The sequence below is a fragment of the Topomyia yanbarensis genome, chromosome 3, assembly GCF_030247195.1.
Source record: "Topomyia yanbarensis strain Yona2022 chromosome 3, ASM3024719v1, whole genome shotgun sequence".
In the NCBI taxonomy this organism is placed as follows: Eukaryota; Metazoa; Arthropoda; class Insecta; order Diptera; family Culicidae; genus Topomyia; species Topomyia yanbarensis.
Genome location: NC_080672.1, coordinates 415,209,658 through 415,229,860, shown reverse-complemented (window position 1 = coordinate 415,229,860; position 20,203 = coordinate 415,209,658). Strand labels below are relative to the sequence as shown.

Here is a 20,203-nt window from a genome sequence, read left to right as displayed (position 1 = left end):
TTTCCACCACAGGTGCAGATACGGTCGACATCAAGGAAGATGTCTACGAAACAAGGGAACTCATCACAGAACTGCCTGCTAGGGAGGAGATTACGCCGATGGATACTCAGCAGTCCGCTGCTGAACGTCCCGTGGTCCTACGAAAACCACTGTTGGAAGCTGCTCCCAAGGAAGAAGCGATCGATCAACCAGTGGAGGAGGTTTCTGAGGTGACCGTAGTTTCTGCTAGTGAGGTCCAAATTTCCGTAGCCGATATTCCTCAAAAAGCAACGAAGAAACCGTTTGTCAGTAAGCCAACTTTGGCAGCTGCTCCCAAGGAGGAACTTATCGAAGGACTGACGGAAGAAATTGATAATGTTCTAGCCCTTTCGCTGGACAAGGTACAACTAGCAGCCATTGAAGTTTCCTCTGAAGCTACTGAGAAACCGACGATTCGTGGCAAACCTACACTGGAGGCCGCAGCTAGACAAGAACTGTTAGTGCAGCCAACCGAAGAGACCGATACGGTTTCTTCTTTATCGATGGAAGAAGCATTACCGACGGCGGTCGACGTGGCACATCAAGCTACGGAAACTTCGCGCGTTCAAGCCCGACCACTGCTGGAAGCTGCTCCGATCGAGGAACAGCTTGACATTTCGGCCGAAGAAGCCGACACCGTAACTTCTCTATCGCTTGATGAAGAGTATATTGCTCCGGTTGAGATAGCAGATCAGGTAATCGAAAAACCGACGATTTCACAGAAACCTCTCGTTACTGCGGCGCCAGCCGAAGGTTTGATTGATCAAAAGGCTGAAGAAACCGAAGATTCACCGTCGATGGTACTCGATAAGGTGCAGGTAACTCCTGTAGACATTCTGGAACAGGCTACGGAGAAGTCACGGGTAACGAAGAAGCCAATACTAGCGGCTGCACCAGTCGAAAGCTTGATTGATCAGAAGACAGAAGAAACTGAAGAATCAGCATCAGTGGCACTCGATAAAGTACAGGTAGCTCCAGTAGATGTTGCTGAACAGGCAACGAAGAAGCCACGTGTAACTAAGAAACCTGTGCTGGCGGCTGCGCCAGTTGAAAGCTTGATTGATCAAAAAGCTGAACAAACCGAAGAATCTCAGTCGTTGGCGCTCGATAAAGTGCAGGTAACTCCAATAGACATTCTAGAACAAGCAACGGAGAAGCCGCAAGTAACGAAGAAGCCAATACTAGCGGCTGCGCCCGTTGAAGGCTTAATTGATCAAAAGACCGAAGAAATCGAGGAATCGCCAGCAATGGCATTGGACAAAGTACAAGTAGCTCCAGTAGACATTCTAGAACAAGCAACAGAGAAGCCACGGGTAACTAAGAAACCAGTGCTGACGGCTGCGCCAGTTGAAAGCATGATTGATCAAAAGACCGAAGAAACCGAAGAATCGCCTACAATGCCACACGACAAAGTACAGGTAGCTCCAGTAGATATCCCCGAACAGGCAACGGAGAAACCACGCGTCACTCAGAAACCAATTCTAGCGGCTGCACCAGCCGAAAGCCAAATCGAACAGAAAACGGAAGAAACAGAAACTGTACCCGCCTTCACCCGCGATGAAATCCAAGTGGCGCCAGTTGAAGAATCCCTAACAGCCGCAGCGGATCAAGCGAAGATTGTTCCCGAAGTTGAGGTAAAGACTGCCCCAGATACTCCCGTAAAGACAAAAAAGGTAACTAAGGTAAAGAAGGTCAAGAAATCATTTGAAGAGGACGCGGAGCTACAGCGACTGCTGAACCTGGAGATCGAGAAAACGGAGCTGGAAACGTACGAAAAGATCGAACTGGACGCCAAGCAGAAAGTGAAACCAGAAAAGGGTGAGCCAGTCAAACTAGTACCTATCAAGATAGAACGAAAAGAACAGAAACCCATCAAACTAGAAATCACAGACACACCAGAACCACAAACAGTTAAACTGCGAAAAACCGTAATACCAGAGAAGAAAGAGATCGAAGAGGTCACTGTGCCGAAGGTATTGTTGAAGAGTAGGATTGTACATGTTGAGTATCCGGCGGATGCGCAACATCCGCAGATCGTCGACCTGGAAACCAAGCGTGGCGTTGGCGAGCTCTCAAGGACCGAAGAGGAGGACGAAGAGCGTAAGGTTAAAAAGATTAAGAAGGTTAAGGTTATTAAGAAAGAAAAACCAGAGCTCGAAACTCTCGATATCGAGAAGTTCGAGAAGGAGTCGAAGCCGGTAGAAGAGACGGAGGAAGAAAAGCCCAAATATCAACGACAAGTGAAAGAAAAACCGGTAGAAGAAGTAGATGACAGAAAGATTGTGTTAGGTAAAGGTAAGCTTAAGGGAGATGAAGATGAAATAGAAGAGGTTAAATTGAAGAAGACTCCTGTAAAACCAAAGGAAGAGGAACAGGTGGAGGAAAAGCCAAAGAAAAAGAAGGACGAGAAGCCGGTCGAGGTTGAAGAAGTGAAGAAACAGAGGCACGTGGAGAAACCTACATTTACTCCGACAGAGATTCCGGACGTTGAAACAGAGCTGGAGCCGTACGAGAAACCAGCACCGGAACCAAAGGAGAAACCTGTCGAGGAACCGGAAAAACCCAAGATACCGAAGAAACCGAAAGTTCCAGAAATACCCGAAGAACCGGAACACAAAATCATTCTCGGAAAAGGTAAAAAACCGGAGCCAGAACCAGAGCCTGAGGTGAAATTCCGTATTCCAGTTGGTAAAAAACCAGAGGAAGAACCAGAAGAGATAAAGCTCAAACCATTCAAGAAACCGTCTCCCGAGAAAGAACCAACGGAACGTGATGCTGATCGTGATATGGCTCTTCCGAAACCGAAGGACTATCCAGATGAACCGGAAGTAGATATCACAATCAAGAAAAAGAAAAAGAAGGTTCCAAAGGAACCTGAAATTCCAGCACCAGTCGAAGAAATTGTTCCAGAGGTACCCAAGCTAGAAGAACCGATCAAACCGGTCGAGCTTCCCAAAGAAAAACCCAAAGTGGAAGAACCTCTGCCGATACAGGAGATTAAAAAACCAGTCGAACTTCCGCTGGAAACACCAACCGAACTGGTCGTATCGAAACCGATCGAAGAAATCACTGTGGCAATACCCGATCAGATCGTCGTTCCCGAGAAGCCTAAGGAAACGGAGGTGGAGAAGCTACAAGTAGCCGCCGTTACCCAACCCGAGGTACAGGAGCTCAAGGAGGATAAGAAGAAGATCAAAAAGATTAAAAAACCGAAGGCTAAACCGGAGGAAGACGATGAGCTGCAGCGTTTGTTGAATTTGGAAGTTGAAAAGACATCACTGGAAAAGTACGAGAAAATCGATCTGGAACCGAAAGAACGGGTTAAGGCGATTCCAGAAGTGAAACCAGTGGAGGTTCCACAACCAGAGGAAGCAAAGGTTGAAATCGTACCGAAACCGGAACCGGTTGTGAAAAAGGCAGAAATCGTTGAACAAGAACCCATACCAGAGCAAGTGGCACCGGAAAAGATTGAAGAAAAGCCAGTATTAGAAAAACTGACACCGGGCGAGGTGCCGGATGATTTGGTTAGTATCCTTGAAGAGAAACCGGTTGAGGTAAAACAGGACGTCCCTGTAGAAGAGGAAAAGCCTGTACCGGTTGAACCGGAACCTGAACAGCCACAGAAGAAGCCCGAAGAAAAAAAGATCAAAAAGACGGTTATCAAGAAACCTAAGAAAGCGTCGATCGAAGAAGACGAGCAACTACAGAAGCTTCTCAATTTGGAAATTGAGAAAACGGAACTTGAGAAATATGAAAAGATTGACCTGGATATTGCCAAGAAACCGAAAAAGGTTGAAGAAGTGCCAGTAGAAACTAAACCGGAAAAGCCAGTGGTGGAAGAAGTACCCGAGGAAGTGGTTCTGAAGCCGAAACCAAAGGCAAAGGTGGTCAAGCCAGTGGAGGAAGAAGTCGAGGTAGATTTCAAGATTCAGAAGAAACCCCGTCTGCCGGCAGAACCGCAAGAGGTTGAGGAAAAAATAACGCTGAAACCAGCTCCCCAGAAAGCGGAAGAAACTGTCGGAGTCGAACGAATCATTAAGATCGAAATCGAACGGACGGAACCGGTCACCATTGAAGACGTCGTTGATGAGGATATTGCAATCCAGCGAGAAGATATCCCAACGATCGAACCTTTGGTCGAAGAGCCGGCGGATGAAGTCATCGTCCCGGAAGAGGTCGTTCCAATTCAACCCATTCAGGAGGAGATTTCCGAAGCTCAACCGCTCGTTGAAGATGCCGTCCTTGAGCTGCCATCGGAGGAAATAGTGACAGTCGTTGAGTCCGTCCCGATTCAGCCAATTGTCGAGGAACCGGCACCAATTGAACCGTTCCGCAGAAGATCGCTGAAACCTGTACCACAGCCAGCTCCGGTTGAGGAGGAAAAGCCCAAAGAAAAACCGAAAAAGAAGACTGTCGTTGTGAAGAAGAAAAAGGCTAGTCTAGACGATGACGCCGAGCTGCAGCGGTTATTGAACCTGGAAATTGAGAAGACTGAACTGGAACAGTACGAAAAGGTTGACGTTGATTTTAGGAAACGGGAGAAGGTTAAGGTCGTTGAGCAACCGAAACCACAGCAGGCGGTCGAATCAACCGTCGAAGCGGAAGAGGTCGTACAGATCAAACCAAGGAAGCCGAGCATCAAACCGAAGGTTGAGACGATTGAGGAAACGGAAGTTGCTTTCAAGTTGAAACCGAAGAAGAAACCGGAGGTTGAAGAGGTTGTACAGGATGCTACGATCACCCTGAGGAAGGAAAAACCGAAGGTAGTGGAGGAGACGGCTGTGGAAGAGATTGTCTTGTTGAGGCCTGTCGCTCCGAAGCCGGAGGAGGTTGAGGACGTCGAAGAGGTGATTAAATTGAAGGCTAAACCGCAAGAGTACGTGACTGATGAGGCGGAGGCATCGCTGGAAATTGTTCGGGAGGTTCCCCAGGAGGAAGAGCAACCGGAACCGGTTAAAAAGGTTGAAAAACCGAAGAAAAAGGTGGTTAAGAAAAAGAAGGATGATGAGATGGATGAAATCACCAAGAAACTGCTGGAAATGGACGTGCCAAAGACTGAGCTGGAAAAATACGAAAAGATTGATATTGATGTTCCGAAAAAGCCGAAGGAAACGGTTGAGGAAGTTGTGGTAGCTAAACGTAGGCCTAAAGCAGTGGTACAACCGGAAGAGGAGGAGGAAGAGGTTACCCATAGCTTGAAGATGCGTAAGAAGCCTGAGGTTGTGACGGAACCGGAAGAGGCTGAAGCAACCTTTAAGATGCCGAGGAAACCATCCGTTCCCGAAAAACCAGACGATGTGGAAGCATCGCTTACGATCACCAGGGAACAGGAAGTCGAAGAACCGAAAGAAGAAATCACAGAACATGTGGTTATTCGAAAGCAACGGCCACGTCCAAAGCCGGCCTTCCGCAGGGAAGTTCTAGACGAAGAGGAGGTTCGCATCAAGAAAATTAAAAAGGTTCGACAACCGCGGCCAGTTTTCAAGGACGTTGAACAGACAACGGTCACCTTCCAACCGAGACGTACCAAGCACATTGAGGATATTGAGCAGGAGTTCAAGATACAGCTGGATTCCTACGCGAGAGAAGAGATTTCGATGACGGGAAGAGTGAAACTACCTGCTCCGTACAGTTACGGTGAGGAAACGGGTGAGGCTCACATTACCATCATAAAGGAGGTAAACGAGGATGACGAGGTAGTGTACGAGGTTATCTACGATGACAGCGAGGTTAGCGTTCAGGAGGATTACGATATGGATGACGAAGATACGGAAAATGTGGTCCTTGAGCTTCGCAAACGCCGGGAAAAGCTTGAAGGTCTCACCGTGCATCACGAGGAGGAGATTTCGCTTGACCTGTCGCGGCGCAAACCACAGGTCACCACACACGAAGAAGAATCATTCACACTGAAACAACAGAAGAAGTCTTTGGCAACATACTCTGAAGGTTTTTATCGAATTACCAATATTTCGCATATGGTCTGATGTTCTTTTGCCGATAACAGAATTTTTCGGAGTTTGATTTATAAGATTAACACATTACTTTTGACATCTTTTACTCTACCTATTTTGAACACAGTTACAACAGCAATCAAATCAAAACAAAACTTGACTTTACTCTAAAAAAATACGCTTGAACACTGCTTTACTACTGGAACATATTAACCGGGACTGGAATGGGTTCACAGGTCCAGTCTCTCTCACTCTTCTCTCCGTCTGTCCGGCAACAAGATTCAGCTATTCACTGAACGCTGTACATATAGGCAGATCTAATATTTTATAGCCTACTATTTTTAAGCAAATAATCAGAGGAAAACATAGCCTACTTCCTTACTGTGGAAACTTCACGAACCTCTTGATCTTTTGCAAACTTGTACATATCTATCTATCGCTGACATTTTATTTTCCTTCGGTAACTAATGCCCAGATTCTTCCAGTTTTCTTCAAATATCTCTGAATAGTCTAACAAAACTGGTTCTCGTTTCTGAAAATTTTCTAGTAGACTAGCATTTCGATTCTGTGCAATAAAACTCTGAGATTACCAAGGAAACTACTCAAAATCAATTTCTGAAGCCAGGATCTAGGTGCTCGTCTAAGCTATGGAACACTACAGCGGAGTCGGTTCCGTTAGCCGAATTGCACTTACTCTTCTGATTTGGATTGAGTTTGAACCCTATCTTTACTCTCTCTCTCTCTACCTCTCTTACTCTATGTACTCTATCTATTGCACCGAAATAACATTTCAAAACTTTCCAGACTATACTAGAAACGAGTTTTACTTTTGCACACTGACAACATAATACGATTATATCCAGATACAAACTCTAATATATATTTACTTTGTCCGAATCGCGGCTGAATTTGCGTCCAATAGAAACTGCTTCGCTGAAGATTGTTCGCGAAGGTAAGTTCTGAGTTGTTGTAGAATGTAGACCGTCAACACTAACCGTTGTTTAATCCACACAGAAGATGCCAGTGAGATGTACTGCATTCAATCGGTCGAAGCGGAGAACGAAGAAGCCCTACACTTGGTGGAAGGTGAAAAGCTCTACGTTATCGGTAAGTTCCGTACCTCAACTCACCCTACCGAGCAATACAGAACCCCATACCTCTCCGCAGATCGTACCAACGCCGAGTGGTGGTTCGTCAAGCGCTCCTGGTGCGAGGAACGTGGTTTCGTCCGTCGTGATCTCCTCATGGATGCCGTTACCTATCCGCAGTACGTCCAGAAGACCCTCAACGAGAAGATCGACAAACTTCCGATCTTTGAAAAACCCGGACCGAACGAGAAACCCCAGGCACCGAAGATCGTCGAAAAGCTACAGCCCATCACAACCCAAGACAACTACACTGTCCAATTCGAGTGCAAGGTCGAAGGTTACCCACGGCCACAGATCACCTGGTTCCGCCAGACTGCCGTCATCAAACCATCTCAAGATTTCCAGATTTTCTACGATGATGACAACGTAGCAACACTGATCATTCGCGAAGTGTTCCCCGAAGATTCAGGAACGTTCACGTGCGTCGCCAAAAATATCGCCGGTTTTGCAGCTAGCTCTACCGAACTGACCGTCGACTCGTTCACATCCGATCTGGGATCTGAACTGGCTACCCTTTCTCGCAAGAGTATGTCCCGCGAATCATCTCTAGCGGATATCCTGGAGGGCATTCCACCTACCTTCTCGCGTAAACCTAAAGCTCAGTACGTCGACGCCGGATCGAATGTGCTGCTCGAATGCCGCCTAGTCGCTATACCCGAACCGGACATTCAGTGGTTCTACAACGGAATCGAACTCACCAACAAGGACAACATCCAGGTAGCGGTCGAATCCGACATGCACATGTACTGTACAGTCGTTCAGATTCAAAACATCGAGAAGCAGCAGGAAGGTTCCTACCAAGTCGTCGCTCGTAACCGAGAAGGCGAATCGTCGCTAGACATTACCGTTAAGGTCAAAACTGGTGTCCCTGAAGCGCCCCAGATTCTGGAACCACTCAAGAGCATGAGCATTCGTCAGGGCGAAACCGTAATGCTGTCGACGCAAATCGTCGGAAACCCTACACCCGAAGTTCAGTGGTTCAAGAACGGAGAAATTCTGAAAGCCCCGACGCAAGCCGACAAAAACATGTACACAATAACCCTACTATCCCCAACACACGAGAACGCCGGCGAGTACACGGTAAAAGCCAAAAACCCGGCCGGTTATGTCGAAACAACCGCTTTCCTAACCGTCGACGAGTCCAACGTTGGAAACCCGCAGGCTCCCCTGTTCCTCGAACGATTCGAAGAGCAGAGCGTCCTGCAAGGCAGTACCATCAAACTACCGGCAAAGGTCTCAGGTAATCCCGTTCCGGAGATTCTCTGGCTACGCAACAACAACACACTGCTACCGTCGAAGAAGGTCAAACAAGCATACGATGGTCAGAACATCGAGCTAGCCATTTTGAACGCCGATTCGGAGCAGGATTCAGGAAACTACAAATGTATCGCCTCGAACACGGTAGGTAAGGCTTCGCACGGAGCTCGCGTAACCGTTGAAGTCGATAAGGTTACCTTTGTGAAGAAACTGAAAAAGAGCATAACCGTGGAGGAATGCCGATCGGTTACGATGGAATGCGAAACGTCTCACACGGTATCGACGAAATGGTTCCACAACGGAAAGGAAATGAGCGGAATGGATCATCGCGTGATCGTTCAGGAAGGTAAGGTCCACAAAGTGGTCATCAAGAATCCAACCATCAAGGATACCGGAGTGTACAAGTGCACCGTCAAGGATCAAGCTACGGAGGGTAATTTGACTGTACTGGAAGCGAAACCTGAATTCTTGCGTAAGCTGGAAGATGTTGAAACTAAGGAAAAGCAGGATGCGATCCTGGAGGTGGAAATCTCATCGGAAACAGCTGAGGTCACCTGGTACAAGGAAGGTAAAAAGATTGACCAAAAAAATAGAAAATACGAATTTGGCAAAAAGGGTAAATCCCGGACGTTGTTGGTGCGTAGTACCTCCGTTCACGACGAAGGTGAGTATACCTGTACCCTAGCGGATCAAGAGTGCTCGGCTGAAGTGATAGTTATCGAGCTTCCACCGGAAATCATAACTCCCCTGTCGGATGTAACGGTTGCACGAGGCGAAAACGCGATTTTCGAAATCGAACTAACCAAAGGCGACGCTCTGGTACGGTGGTATAGAAACGATACGGAGCTGTCGTTTAACGGACACTACCAGCTGACAATCGACGGAAAGCGTCAAACGCTAAAGATCACCAAAACCGTGGACGAAGATGCCGGAGTCTACAAATGCGTAGTTGGTGATCAACTGTCCACAGCTCGACTGAAAGTGGAAAAGCCGCTGGTCGATTTCGTCAAGCGTTTACCCGATGTTACCATCACTACCAAGGATATTGAAGCGGTGTTTGTCGTAGAACTGTCAGAATCTGCTGAGGTGACTTGGTACAAAAACAACAAGCAGATCAAGGCCAGTAGTAAGTACGAACTAGTCAGCGAAGGAAAGTTGCGTAAGCTGATCGTGAAGAACTGTACCGAAGACGATGAAGCTGAGTACACGTGTACGATCGCCAACGTGAAGACTTCGTCGACTCTGAAGGTTGAGATTATCAAAGTTGCTCCCACGATCTTCGACGATGGTTCCCGCGTGTTCACGATCCGCAAGGAAGCTGACGTTACGTTCAATGTGAAGTTCAACGCTACGCCGAAACCTGAGATCGATTGGTACGTGAACGGAAAGCTTATCATTCCATCGGCACGCTTCGTGCCTAAGGTTGGTGAAGAAACGGCTAGTCTAACGATCAAGAAGGTTGTCGAATCGGACGCGGATGATTACACCGTTAAGTTGGTGAACGAGTGCGGAGATGCTAGCGCGTCGTTTACGCTGATTGTCAAGAGTAAGTATCCACTGGGTTTGGGTGTTTGAGAAGGGGCTGTTTAACAGGAGTTTTGTTTTCAGAACAACCCGGAGCTCCGGAGGCACCGGAAGCTACACGAATCACCGACGATTCGATCACTCTATTCTGGAAGTCACCTGAAGACAATGGAAACAGTACAATCATCGAATACATTCTCGAGTATCAGGAGAAGAACAAGAAGAAGTACGGATTGAGGTGGTGAGTAGTTTCCGTACCTAGCTAACTTTTATTTTGATCGTTTCTTAGGTGGACCGAGATTACCAACATTACCGAGACTACCACCACGGTCACGAAGCTGACGAAGAACTCCGAGTATACATTCCGCGTAACAGCGGTGAACGAAATTGGCAAAGGACCGGCGTCTCCAAACTCGCCTTACTACAAGATCGCTGCTCCGATCCAAAAGGAAGCACCGGTAATCAGCGAACATCTGAAGGATGTTCACGTCGGACTGAATCAGACGATAACTCTGACGTGCGTTGTCAACGGTGTTCCAACGCCCGATATTACCTGGTACTGTAATGGAAAAGTACTGAAGGAGAAAACAATTACGTACGAAAACGGAGCTGCAAAGTATGTTGTTAGTAAAACTACAACCGAAACAGGCGGTACCTACGTCTGTAAAGCCGTTAATGAGATCGGTAGTGTTGAAAGCAGCTGTAGAGTCGTGATCGAGCAGAAACCAACAATGACGGTGGAGAAGAAGCAAATTGTTCAGAAGCTTCGTGTCGGAGACGAATGGCGTGTAGTCGCCAACTTTGATGGGTATCCCGTTCCTCAACTGATCTGGTACCGTGAAGATGAAATTATTGAGTCTACGGCGGAACATAGGATCGTAACAACCGCCGAAAGCTCAACGATCGTTATTGGTTCATTGGATCGATCGGACAGCGGAAAATATCTGGTGGAAGCAATCAACACCGCTGGTTCAACCAGCGTGGAGTTACAGTTGAAGGTTATCGACAAACCAAGCAAACCGGAAGGTCCGATCATCGTGAAAGAACTCAGTCCGGAAGCAGTCTTGATCGAGTGGAAACCTCCCGCTGATGACGGTGGTTTGGAAATTTCACAATACTCCATCGAGAAATGTGACGACACTAACAAGAACGCCTGGATCAAGGTTGCTGATGTGCAGAAGAACATTAGCTCGTACTGTATTCAGAAACTGCTGGACTCAACGCAGTACCATTTCCGTGTGATCGCCCAGAACCCAGTCGGTTGTTCGGATCCACTGGAAAGTGCTACGATCACTGTCAAACAGGTCCAAACAGCCCCGTCTCCACCACGAGGACCAATCGAAACCTCGGGAATGACCAGCAAATCGTTCATGCTGATGTGGCAACCTTCCGAACATAACGGAGGCAGCAAGATCACAGAGTACGTGGTCGAAATCAAAGAAACCAAAAAGAAGGTATGGAAGGTTATCGGAAGTACTAGTGCCAACGAAACTACGCTGCTGGTTGATAACCTGGCAGCGAATCGTGCGTATGACTTCAGGATCGTTGCAAAGAATAAAATCGGTTCAAGCGAACCCCTGCAAACGGAGGAGTCGATCGTCGCCGGAAAGGAAATCAGTAAGTTGCTTGTAAATATTGGATCAGTGCCACTAATGCTTTTGTCCGGTGCTGAACTAAACCAAAGATCGTCCATGTTATGCATTCTGAAGATCTGAACATCTAACAACCAACATCAGTCAATGCAGTTAACAAACACTTCGGTGTCTTTTCTTTTTCTACTTGAGGGAGCCTATTCCAAGCTCAGAACATCCCAGAAATTTGGTTTCCCCCAAAACTAACTTTTCACTGCCCCAACTGATCGCTAGCTCTGCGCGCTAGAACCTAGGGACACACTAATCATACCGACTAATTCACACACCTTCACACCTTCGAATAGCACCCCCTTCGGCGCCACGCAACTTGCGTATCGTGAACGTGACCAGCAAGAGCGTCAAGCTCGAGTGGCTACAGCCGGAAACGAACGGCGGTTCCGAGGTGACCGGTTACGTGATCGAAAAACGGCTCACCACTGCCCAGCAGTGGACCAAGATCAAAACCCTGGACGCCAGCAGTCTCACCTTCTGTGTCGACAACCTCAAAGAAAAGTCTGAACTAGAATTCCGTGTGTCGGCCGAGAATGCGATCGGTTTGAGTTCACCCGCGAACTCTGAGAGTGTTACACTGAAATCACATGCCAGTAAGATTGTTGTTCCTTTTTGTTTCGTTCCGTGTTAATCTGTTCCCTTGGCTAGCTCGATACTAATCGACGGTTTGTTTCATTTTCCGAACAGCTGTACCCTCACCACCGACCGGACCCCTGGAGATACGCTACCTGGGCCCGAACATCAACATCGCAGAATGGGGTATTCCCGAATCCGATGGAGGTGCGCCATTGGAAGGATACAATATCGCCATTCGTAATGTGAAGAAAACCATGTGGATGGAAGTAGGCCGTGTCGCAGCCGATTGTCAATCGTTCAACATCAAAGACCTAGCCGAGGATGAGGAGTATCTGATTAGGATTATGGCTCGCAACGAAGTAGGCTGTAGTGACCCGCTGGAATCTGATGAACCTTACAAGGTTCAGCTGGGTGAAGGTAAGCGATCGATCGTAGCATTAAGGGACAAGTGATACGCTCTTGTCACGACAGTTTTGAAACTAATCGAAGTAGGCCTGGTACTTCATCAGTGACGGAGCATTCTGTTTAACCCTTTAATCAATAACATAACAATAACAAAACACTATTTCACAGCTCCGGAAGATATCCACGACGAAACGACGCGTGATTTCTCCGAGCCTACCGGCACCAACACCTCGTCCTGGTTGAGGGAGCACAACATGACCGCAGACATTTCCAGCTACGCCCGGCATAAGCTTCTGAGGAGACGAGAATACTTCTTCAAGCTGTGGATCAACGCGAAGAATCTGTTCAAGTGAACACACTCACACACCCAAAAAAATTCCTTATCATAACTAGCTCAACGATATTTTACTACGTAAATTGAGAGATGTACATTCAAGGACGGATAAACTCTCGTCATACCAGAAAAAACTACTTTAAGCCAATAAGACGAAACTATTTAGTCAGATATTTGTCTGCAGATATATAATAATATAAAACGGTGTCGATTTTTTCGAGTGCTTGGTTTGAAACTGTATGTAAATGTTACCCTAGCCAAAGATACCAACTAAATCGCACAAATACGGAAAAATTCTTAAAACACACGACTACGATTTGTTTCATGTGACTGTGATACAGAAAGAGATTGAAGAAAACGTTTAAAAGCAAGAGTATAACTATAACCAAACAAAACAAATAAACAAAACAACGAAAGAGTTTCAAACCATTTCAAACAAAACGACGAATCAGCGATTCTGTAGAAAAGCTGAACAGATCCAAATCGAACATTTATACACATAAAAGTTTAAACGTTGTTATATTGTCACTATAAACTGATTTGTTTTTATACTATTTATTGCAAATTCGCAAATCGCCTGTCCGAGCGAGAGAAACCATATCTCCGAAGACAATTGGACATTCGCGTGCCGGATTCCCGAAGATCACAGCGAATGACAGCAGATCAACGAAAACCGAACTAAGCAAAAAACAAAACGGAGACAATTAATATAGGTGCGTATATTAATCGACCCAATCCGAATCGATCTGCTTCTGGTTCGGGAAGGTGCAATTGCCGCGGGGATGTCATCGATTGAATGACAAACACGCTTGGATTGTGGGAGCGATGACAGTTCGTCGAAACAAAAACATTGTACTCTGTATTTGTAAATTGAGTTCTATAATTTGACTATTCAAAACGATACCTTTTGTTTACCAGTAGTGTGTTTAATGAAATATAAACTGAATACGAAACAAAACGACTTTCATTGGTTTATTATTGTGATCTTGTCCACTCTGTAAATTATGAAAGCGTTACGGTAACAGATATAAACAAACGACGATCAAAGCAGACTGTGCCAAAAAATGATTCCTTTTACGGGCATCGATCTTCAATTTCGATGCCAAAGCCTACTGAGTAGCACTTCTGATTTCTAGCGTAAGAGACCACGACGAAATAGCCTGCAAATGTCGTTTCACTGTGCTTCCCAAAAAATGTGAACAAGAGCTCGCTTAACAAATTAAAGCAAGCTCAACGCAACAGGGTTCCAGGTTTACGAAGCCGTTAATGCAATACATCCACAGAAGTTTTGCGACCAAATGTAGGCACTGGTTCGATGTAGGAGAAAATTTATGATGAGACCTGGATGTTTGCAGCGGTTGCATGTTCGAACCGGAAACGTTCTTCGTTTCTAGCTATTTTAAAAAAGTTCATGAGAATACTTCATTGGATGTAAGAAGTGTGGGATACGATGAACGAAAATATGCCCACTAAGCCAAGGGTAAAGTTATCAGAAACGTTGCTCAGATGTGCTATAGGACAAATGAAGAAGAAAAAAAAGCGAGACGTAAAAGGCGTTTCATTCCGCAGTAGTTTTTTCTAGTTGTAATACCTATTTCATGGAAAAAGCAATTTGTATTAAAAAGTAAATTACGGAAATGCCTATTCCAACAAATTGATAATTCTGTAATCACAAATTGAATTTTTTAGCTTAAAAAGCACAAACTAAAATGCCTTCGTTCACGAACTAAAGTCTGTCCGAGAAAGTATGGACGCACCCAGTTTTCAGTGGAAGTAATACAATGGAGTTTCCCTTTACGAACCAAAACGGGGGATCACAAATTTAACTAATACGTTAAAAAAGGATCGTTATTTATGATTTAGTTCGTAAAGAAGTGCACTTCATATTCTTATTACAATTTTGGTCAAAGCAGTTCACAAATTTTTTGTAATTATTTTTATCAACTTGTTAGGTAGGTATAGTCCTCATGTTCCAGGTATTCCAAGAGATTCCTGGAGTAACGGTCTGATAGTCTACAAACCAAACCAGTTATCCTCCGAACAGTATATACTCATAGAAGATCTGCAAAGTTGAATGTGATATTGAGTCCAATTGATGTTTATGGTTTTCTGAAACATAGAACTTGCGTAATAAGAAACAGGTTGCTGATTTTCTGCTGTAAACTGTTTGAGGTTCGTGACTGTCAACATGTCAACGAAGAACATCTTTGAGCACAGGTTCAAAGATCTACTGTAAAGAATGGCAGATCAAACTGATCGTTCGAAAAGAAACTGAAGTGAGTATATTGGATATAACGTGTTGGACAAGTAGATGATAAAAACCGATGTTTGACGCTATTTTAAAGGTCAAGATGCTGAAAACTGATTGAATAATATTCTAAATAACCCTAAAAATTTGGGAGTGTCATTTGACCGGAAGACATTTGGTCAAATACCGTTTGTCCGACTGTCATTTAGCCGAAAGGGTCGATTAGCGGAATGGATTATTTGGTCGAATAACAGTTGGCCGAAAAGGTCATTGAACAGGTTGCCATTTATCCGAATGGGTCACTTGGACGAATGCCGTTTAGCCGAATGACATTTAACCGAATACCGTTTGGCCGAATACCGATTAGCCGAACGCCACTTTGCCGAATGAGTAGATAGGGTGAATGTATTCTATTCATCTGAAAAACCATAACTGAGGAATCCATAAATACGAACCAATTAACAAAGAATGTGAGTTTTTGTCTTAAATAGAATACGGGTTATTTATCCTCGTTTTTACAATATTAGTAGTTATTAAATGGTCGATAAATATTTTCCTTTTTTTAAGATAAGCTATTCTTTTCATATATTTCTTCAATATATATCTACTACAAAATTGTATGACATTTTCCTTATCTTGCATAGAGCTCGATACGATCTGATGTCAATTTTGAGAAAGAAAGACGATATATCAGCAAAGTTGTGGTGATCGCTTTCGCGAAAATTTTTACCAAATACATCAAATGCCTTCTTAAATACTTTAGAAATTAAAGCTCGTATTAGGATGACCCCTAAAATCATCATCTTTTCAAATATGATTCCTATTAGTTTAAAATTTTCGATGAAGTTGTTCCATTCGTCAAAATGTATAACTTGTACATCGCTTCTAATTCCAACTAGAGCTGGGTGTCCGAAATTACACAAAAATTTCGAAATTTTGAACTATCGCTCGATGCTCTTTTCTGGAACGATATGTATTTGACAATACAAACAACTTTCTAGATCATACTGAAGCTTTATCCACGATATTGAAGAAATGATGTTATGAAAATTTGCAATCAATGACCAATAACTTCGATAATGTTGATGATTTTCCGAAAGATGTTCAAAAACAAGCTCTTCAACATTTCTGTTGAGTTTACCTTATTTTTCGAACTTTCAGAGAAAATGTTGCCCTTCAAGGCGGATTAATCACTGCGATTATATCACCAAAAGAAAGGTCATGCATCATCCTAAAACATCCCAAGAAGACAACCAATCATCAGTACACTTTACCGTTTTCGCGTTAATAATTTATCGCAGGCTTTTGGCAAAAACACTGAAACGATTTGACAAAAAAGTTCCCTTTCGGCCAACTGGCTTTTTTTTCGATCAACTGGCTCTTTTCGGCCAACTGGCCCTCTTTCAGCCAACTGGCCTTCTTTCGGCCAACTGGCCTTCTTTCGGCCAACTGGCCCGCTTTCGGCCAACTGGCCCTCTTTCAGCAAAATGGCTCTCTTTCGACCAAATGACCCTCTTTCGACCAAATGGCTTTCTTTCTGCCAAATGGCCCTCTTTCGGTCAAATGTCCCTCTTTCTGGCAAATGGCCCTCTTTCTGGCAAATGGCACATTCGGCAAAATGGCCCTCTTTCGGTCACATTGCCCTCTTTCGGCCAAATAGCCCTATTTCGGCCAAATGGGCCTTGTTCAGCCAATTGGCCCTCTTTCGGCCAAATGGCCCTCTTTCAGCTAAATGGCCCTCTTTCGGTCAACTGGCCTTCTTTCGGCTAACTGGCCCTCTTTCGGCTAACTGGCCCTCTTTTTGCCAAATGCCCCTCTTTCGGCCAAATGGCCCTCTTTCAGCCAAATGGCCCTCTTTCAGCCAAATGGCCCTCTTTCGACCAAATGGCCCTCTTTCGACCAAATGGCCCTCTTTCGGCCAAATGGCCCTCTTTCGGTCAAATATTCTTTCGGGTAAATGGTCTTTTATTCGGCTAAATATTTTTCAGCCAAATATTTTTCGGCGAAATGATCCTCTTTCGACAAAATGACTTTCTTTCGGCAAAATGGCCCTCTTTCGGCCAAATGGCTTTCTTTCGGCCAAATGGCCCTCTTTTTGCCATATGGCCCTTTCGGCCAAATGGCCCTCTTTCGGCCAAATGGCCCTCTTTTGGCCAAATGGCCCTTTCGGCTATATGGCTCTCTTTCAGTCAAATGGTTCTCTTTCGACCAAATGGCCCTATTCGACCAAATGGCCCTCTTTCGACCAACTAGCACTCTTTCGGCCAAATGGCCCTCTTTAGGCCAAATGGCTTTCATTCTGCCAAATGGCCCTCTTTCGGCCAAATGGCCCTTTTTCGGCCAAATATCCTTCGGCCAAATATATTTCGGCCAAATCTCCCTATTTTAGCCAAATGACATTTTTTCGGCAAAATGGCCCTCTTTCGGCCAAATATCTTTCGGCCAAATAGTCCTCTTTCGGCCAAATGGCTCTCTTTCGGCCGAATGGCTTTCCTTCTGCCAAATGGCCCTCTTTCGGGCAAATGATACTTTCGGCAAAATGTCCCTCTTTAGACCAAATGGCCCTCTTTCGGCTAAATGACCCTCTTTCGGCCAAACGGCCCTCTTTCAGCCAACTGGCCCTCTTTTTGGCAAATAGCCCTCTTTCGGCCAAATTTCCTCTCTCGGCCAAATGGCCCTCTTTCGGTCAAATATCTTTCGTCCAAATGGCTTTCTTTCGACCAAATGGCCCTCTTTCGACCAAATGGCCCTCTTTCGGCCAAATGGCCCTCTTTCGGCCAAATGGCCCTCTTTCAACCAAATGGCCTGTTCCGCGATCGCACTTATCGTACTTATTCGCGAGAAATGAATTGACACTTGTACGAGCACCAGTGCCAATAGCTAGAGCTTCGCTTCCGAGCTTCTTTCGTTATTAGCTTCGCATTGAAAAGACTGGGGAACTGGCCCGAAACCCAGTTCCCGCAGGTTGTGATAATAATAACTACCACGCTGGACTGTTGTAACAAGACTAGTTTTATTTCTCGTAAAATACACTTCACACTTCTAATCGGCTACGCCGATTCGCTGATTCAAGCGCTTTTATGCGCTTGATATTCTGTCGCCATCGCCATAGGAAGACGATGACGAAAACGATGACGAAAACGATCACCAAGAATGCTGCGTCGACGGAATACGACGCCACGTCGTGAGAGCTCAGAGAATTTTCCACTGTTATTGTGTCGCCGAATGGCCACATGTTAATGGTTTGGTGCTACTACAATTTATCGCACCACCAAGCGGATGTTTGTTTTCACTGTTTTATGCTGATTGTTGGCTTTTCGATCGATGTGTCGCAAAGCTTCCGTGGCCGAGTAATTTTATTTAGTTACTCGAAATGCGGGCCCTGTAGATAAAATGCTAATGAAATCTAACAACGATGGTCGCTTATTGTCGTTAGATATTTGACCAGGTTCAGCTAATAAAATTAAACACAGCAAGAATCATGTTACCGCATCTCTTTCGGCTAAATGGCCCTCTTTCGACCAATTGGCCCTCTTTCGGCCAAATGGCCCTCTTTCAACCAAATGGTCCTCTTTCGGCCAAATGGCCCTCTTTCGGCCGTTTCGGTCAAATGACCCTCTTTCGGCCGTTTCGGTCAAATGACCCTCTTTCGGCCCTTTCGGCTAAACGGCTCTCTTTCATCCAAGCTCTCTTTCGACCAAATGTCCCTCTCTCAGCCAACTAGCCCTCTTTCAGCCAAGTGGCCCTCTTTCGGCCAAATGGCCCTCTCTCAGCCAACTAGCCCTCTTTCAGCCAAATGACCCCCTTTCGGCCAAATGGCTTTCTTTCCGCCAAATGGTCCATTTTCGGCCAAATTGCCCTCTGTGGGGCAAATGGCCCTCTTTCGTCCAAATTATCCCCTTTCGGCCAAATGGCCCTTTTCGGCCGTTTCGGTCAAATGGCCCTCTTTCGGCCATTTCGGTCAAATGGCCCTCTTTCAGCCAAATGGCTCTCTTTCGACTAAATGGCCCTCTCTTAGCCAACTACCTCTCTCAGCCAAATGGCCCTCTTTCGGCCAAATGGCTTTCTTTCCGCCAAATGGTCCATTTTCGGCCAAATGGCCCTCTGTCGGGCAAATGGCCCTCTTTCGGCCAAATGGTCCCCTTTCGGCCAAATGGCCCTCTTTCGGCCATTTCGGTCAAATGGCCCTCTTTCGGCCATTTCAGTCAAATGGCCCTCTTTCGGCCCTTTCGGCTAAACGGCCCTCTTTCAGCCAAATGGCTCTCTTTCGACCAAATGGCCCTCTCTCAGCCAACTAGTCCTCTCTCAGCCAAATGGCCCTCTTTCGGCCAAATGGCTTTCTTTCCGCCAAATGGTCCATTTTCGGCCAAATGGCCCTCTGTCGGGCAAATGGCCCTCTTTCGGCCAAATGGCTCCTTCGGCAAAATGGCCCTTTGGGCAATATAACCCCCTTTCAGCCAAATGGCCCTTCATGCCAAATCTGTGGATAAAATGCTAATGAAATCTAGCAACGATGGTCGCTTGTTGTCGTTAGATATTTGACCGGGCTAAGCAAATTAGGCAAAGTAAGAATCCTGTTGCCGTATCTGCTCTTAGAATTTTCCCAATATTTGCTATCTAGCGATTGTATGCTAATTGGGACAGCTTCTTGCGAACTCAGCACAGTTTTCTTGGCGACAAGTTCGTCAGAGCATAGCTTTCTTACCAAGGGCTTCGGCATGAATGTTTGTCTGCCCTTCTCGAACCGTATAATATTGTGATTTGTAACCGAATTTCACGTAGGTTTTGTAGGCGATTCGATTCCTTTTGGACATTGAAAGTTTTGCTTAACTGCAGCTTTTTCGCCACGTCTCTCACTGAACTGTAGAACAAGAACCGCCAGCTCTGTCACACTATTGATAGTGAAAATTAAGCACTGTAAACAATGCACATTTAATTAACCAATTTCCAATTGATGCTGTATACCCATTACTAAACCTTTTGTCAACAAAACAAATAAAATAGCTCCCAAAAATCGCAACCGCAAAAAAAAAAATATATATTCGTCGTAAATATGTTCAGTCACTGAACAACTAACGAGTTCCTACATCCCATAATTT

General features: G+C 45.4%; 1 protein-coding gene across 1 annotated transcript in view; it reads left to right on the top strand.

Annotated features, from left to right (window-relative positions):
- Nucleotides 1-13,814, top strand: part of LOC131688364 (titin-like) — a 41,238-nt gene extending 27,424 nt beyond the window's left edge. Inside the window, exons 6-14 of the mRNA XM_058972570.1 lie at nt 13-5,964; nt 6,892-6,921; nt 6,984-7,076; nt 7,137-9,920; nt 9,983-10,124; nt 10,188-11,515; nt 11,835-12,134; nt 12,229-12,534; nt 12,691-13,814. Of these exons, the coding sequence (XP_058828553.1) occupies nt 13-5,964; nt 6,892-6,921; nt 6,984-7,076; nt 7,137-9,920; nt 9,983-10,124; nt 10,188-11,515; nt 11,835-12,134; nt 12,229-12,534; nt 12,691-12,875 (11,120 nt within the window). The 3' untranslated portion in view covers nt 12,876-13,814. The remainder of the gene's footprint in view (nt 1-12; nt 5,965-6,891; nt 6,922-6,983; nt 7,077-7,136; nt 9,921-9,982; nt 10,125-10,187; nt 11,516-11,834; nt 12,135-12,228; nt 12,535-12,690) is intronic.
- The last annotated feature ends 6,389 nt before the right edge of the window (nt 13,815-20,203 follow it).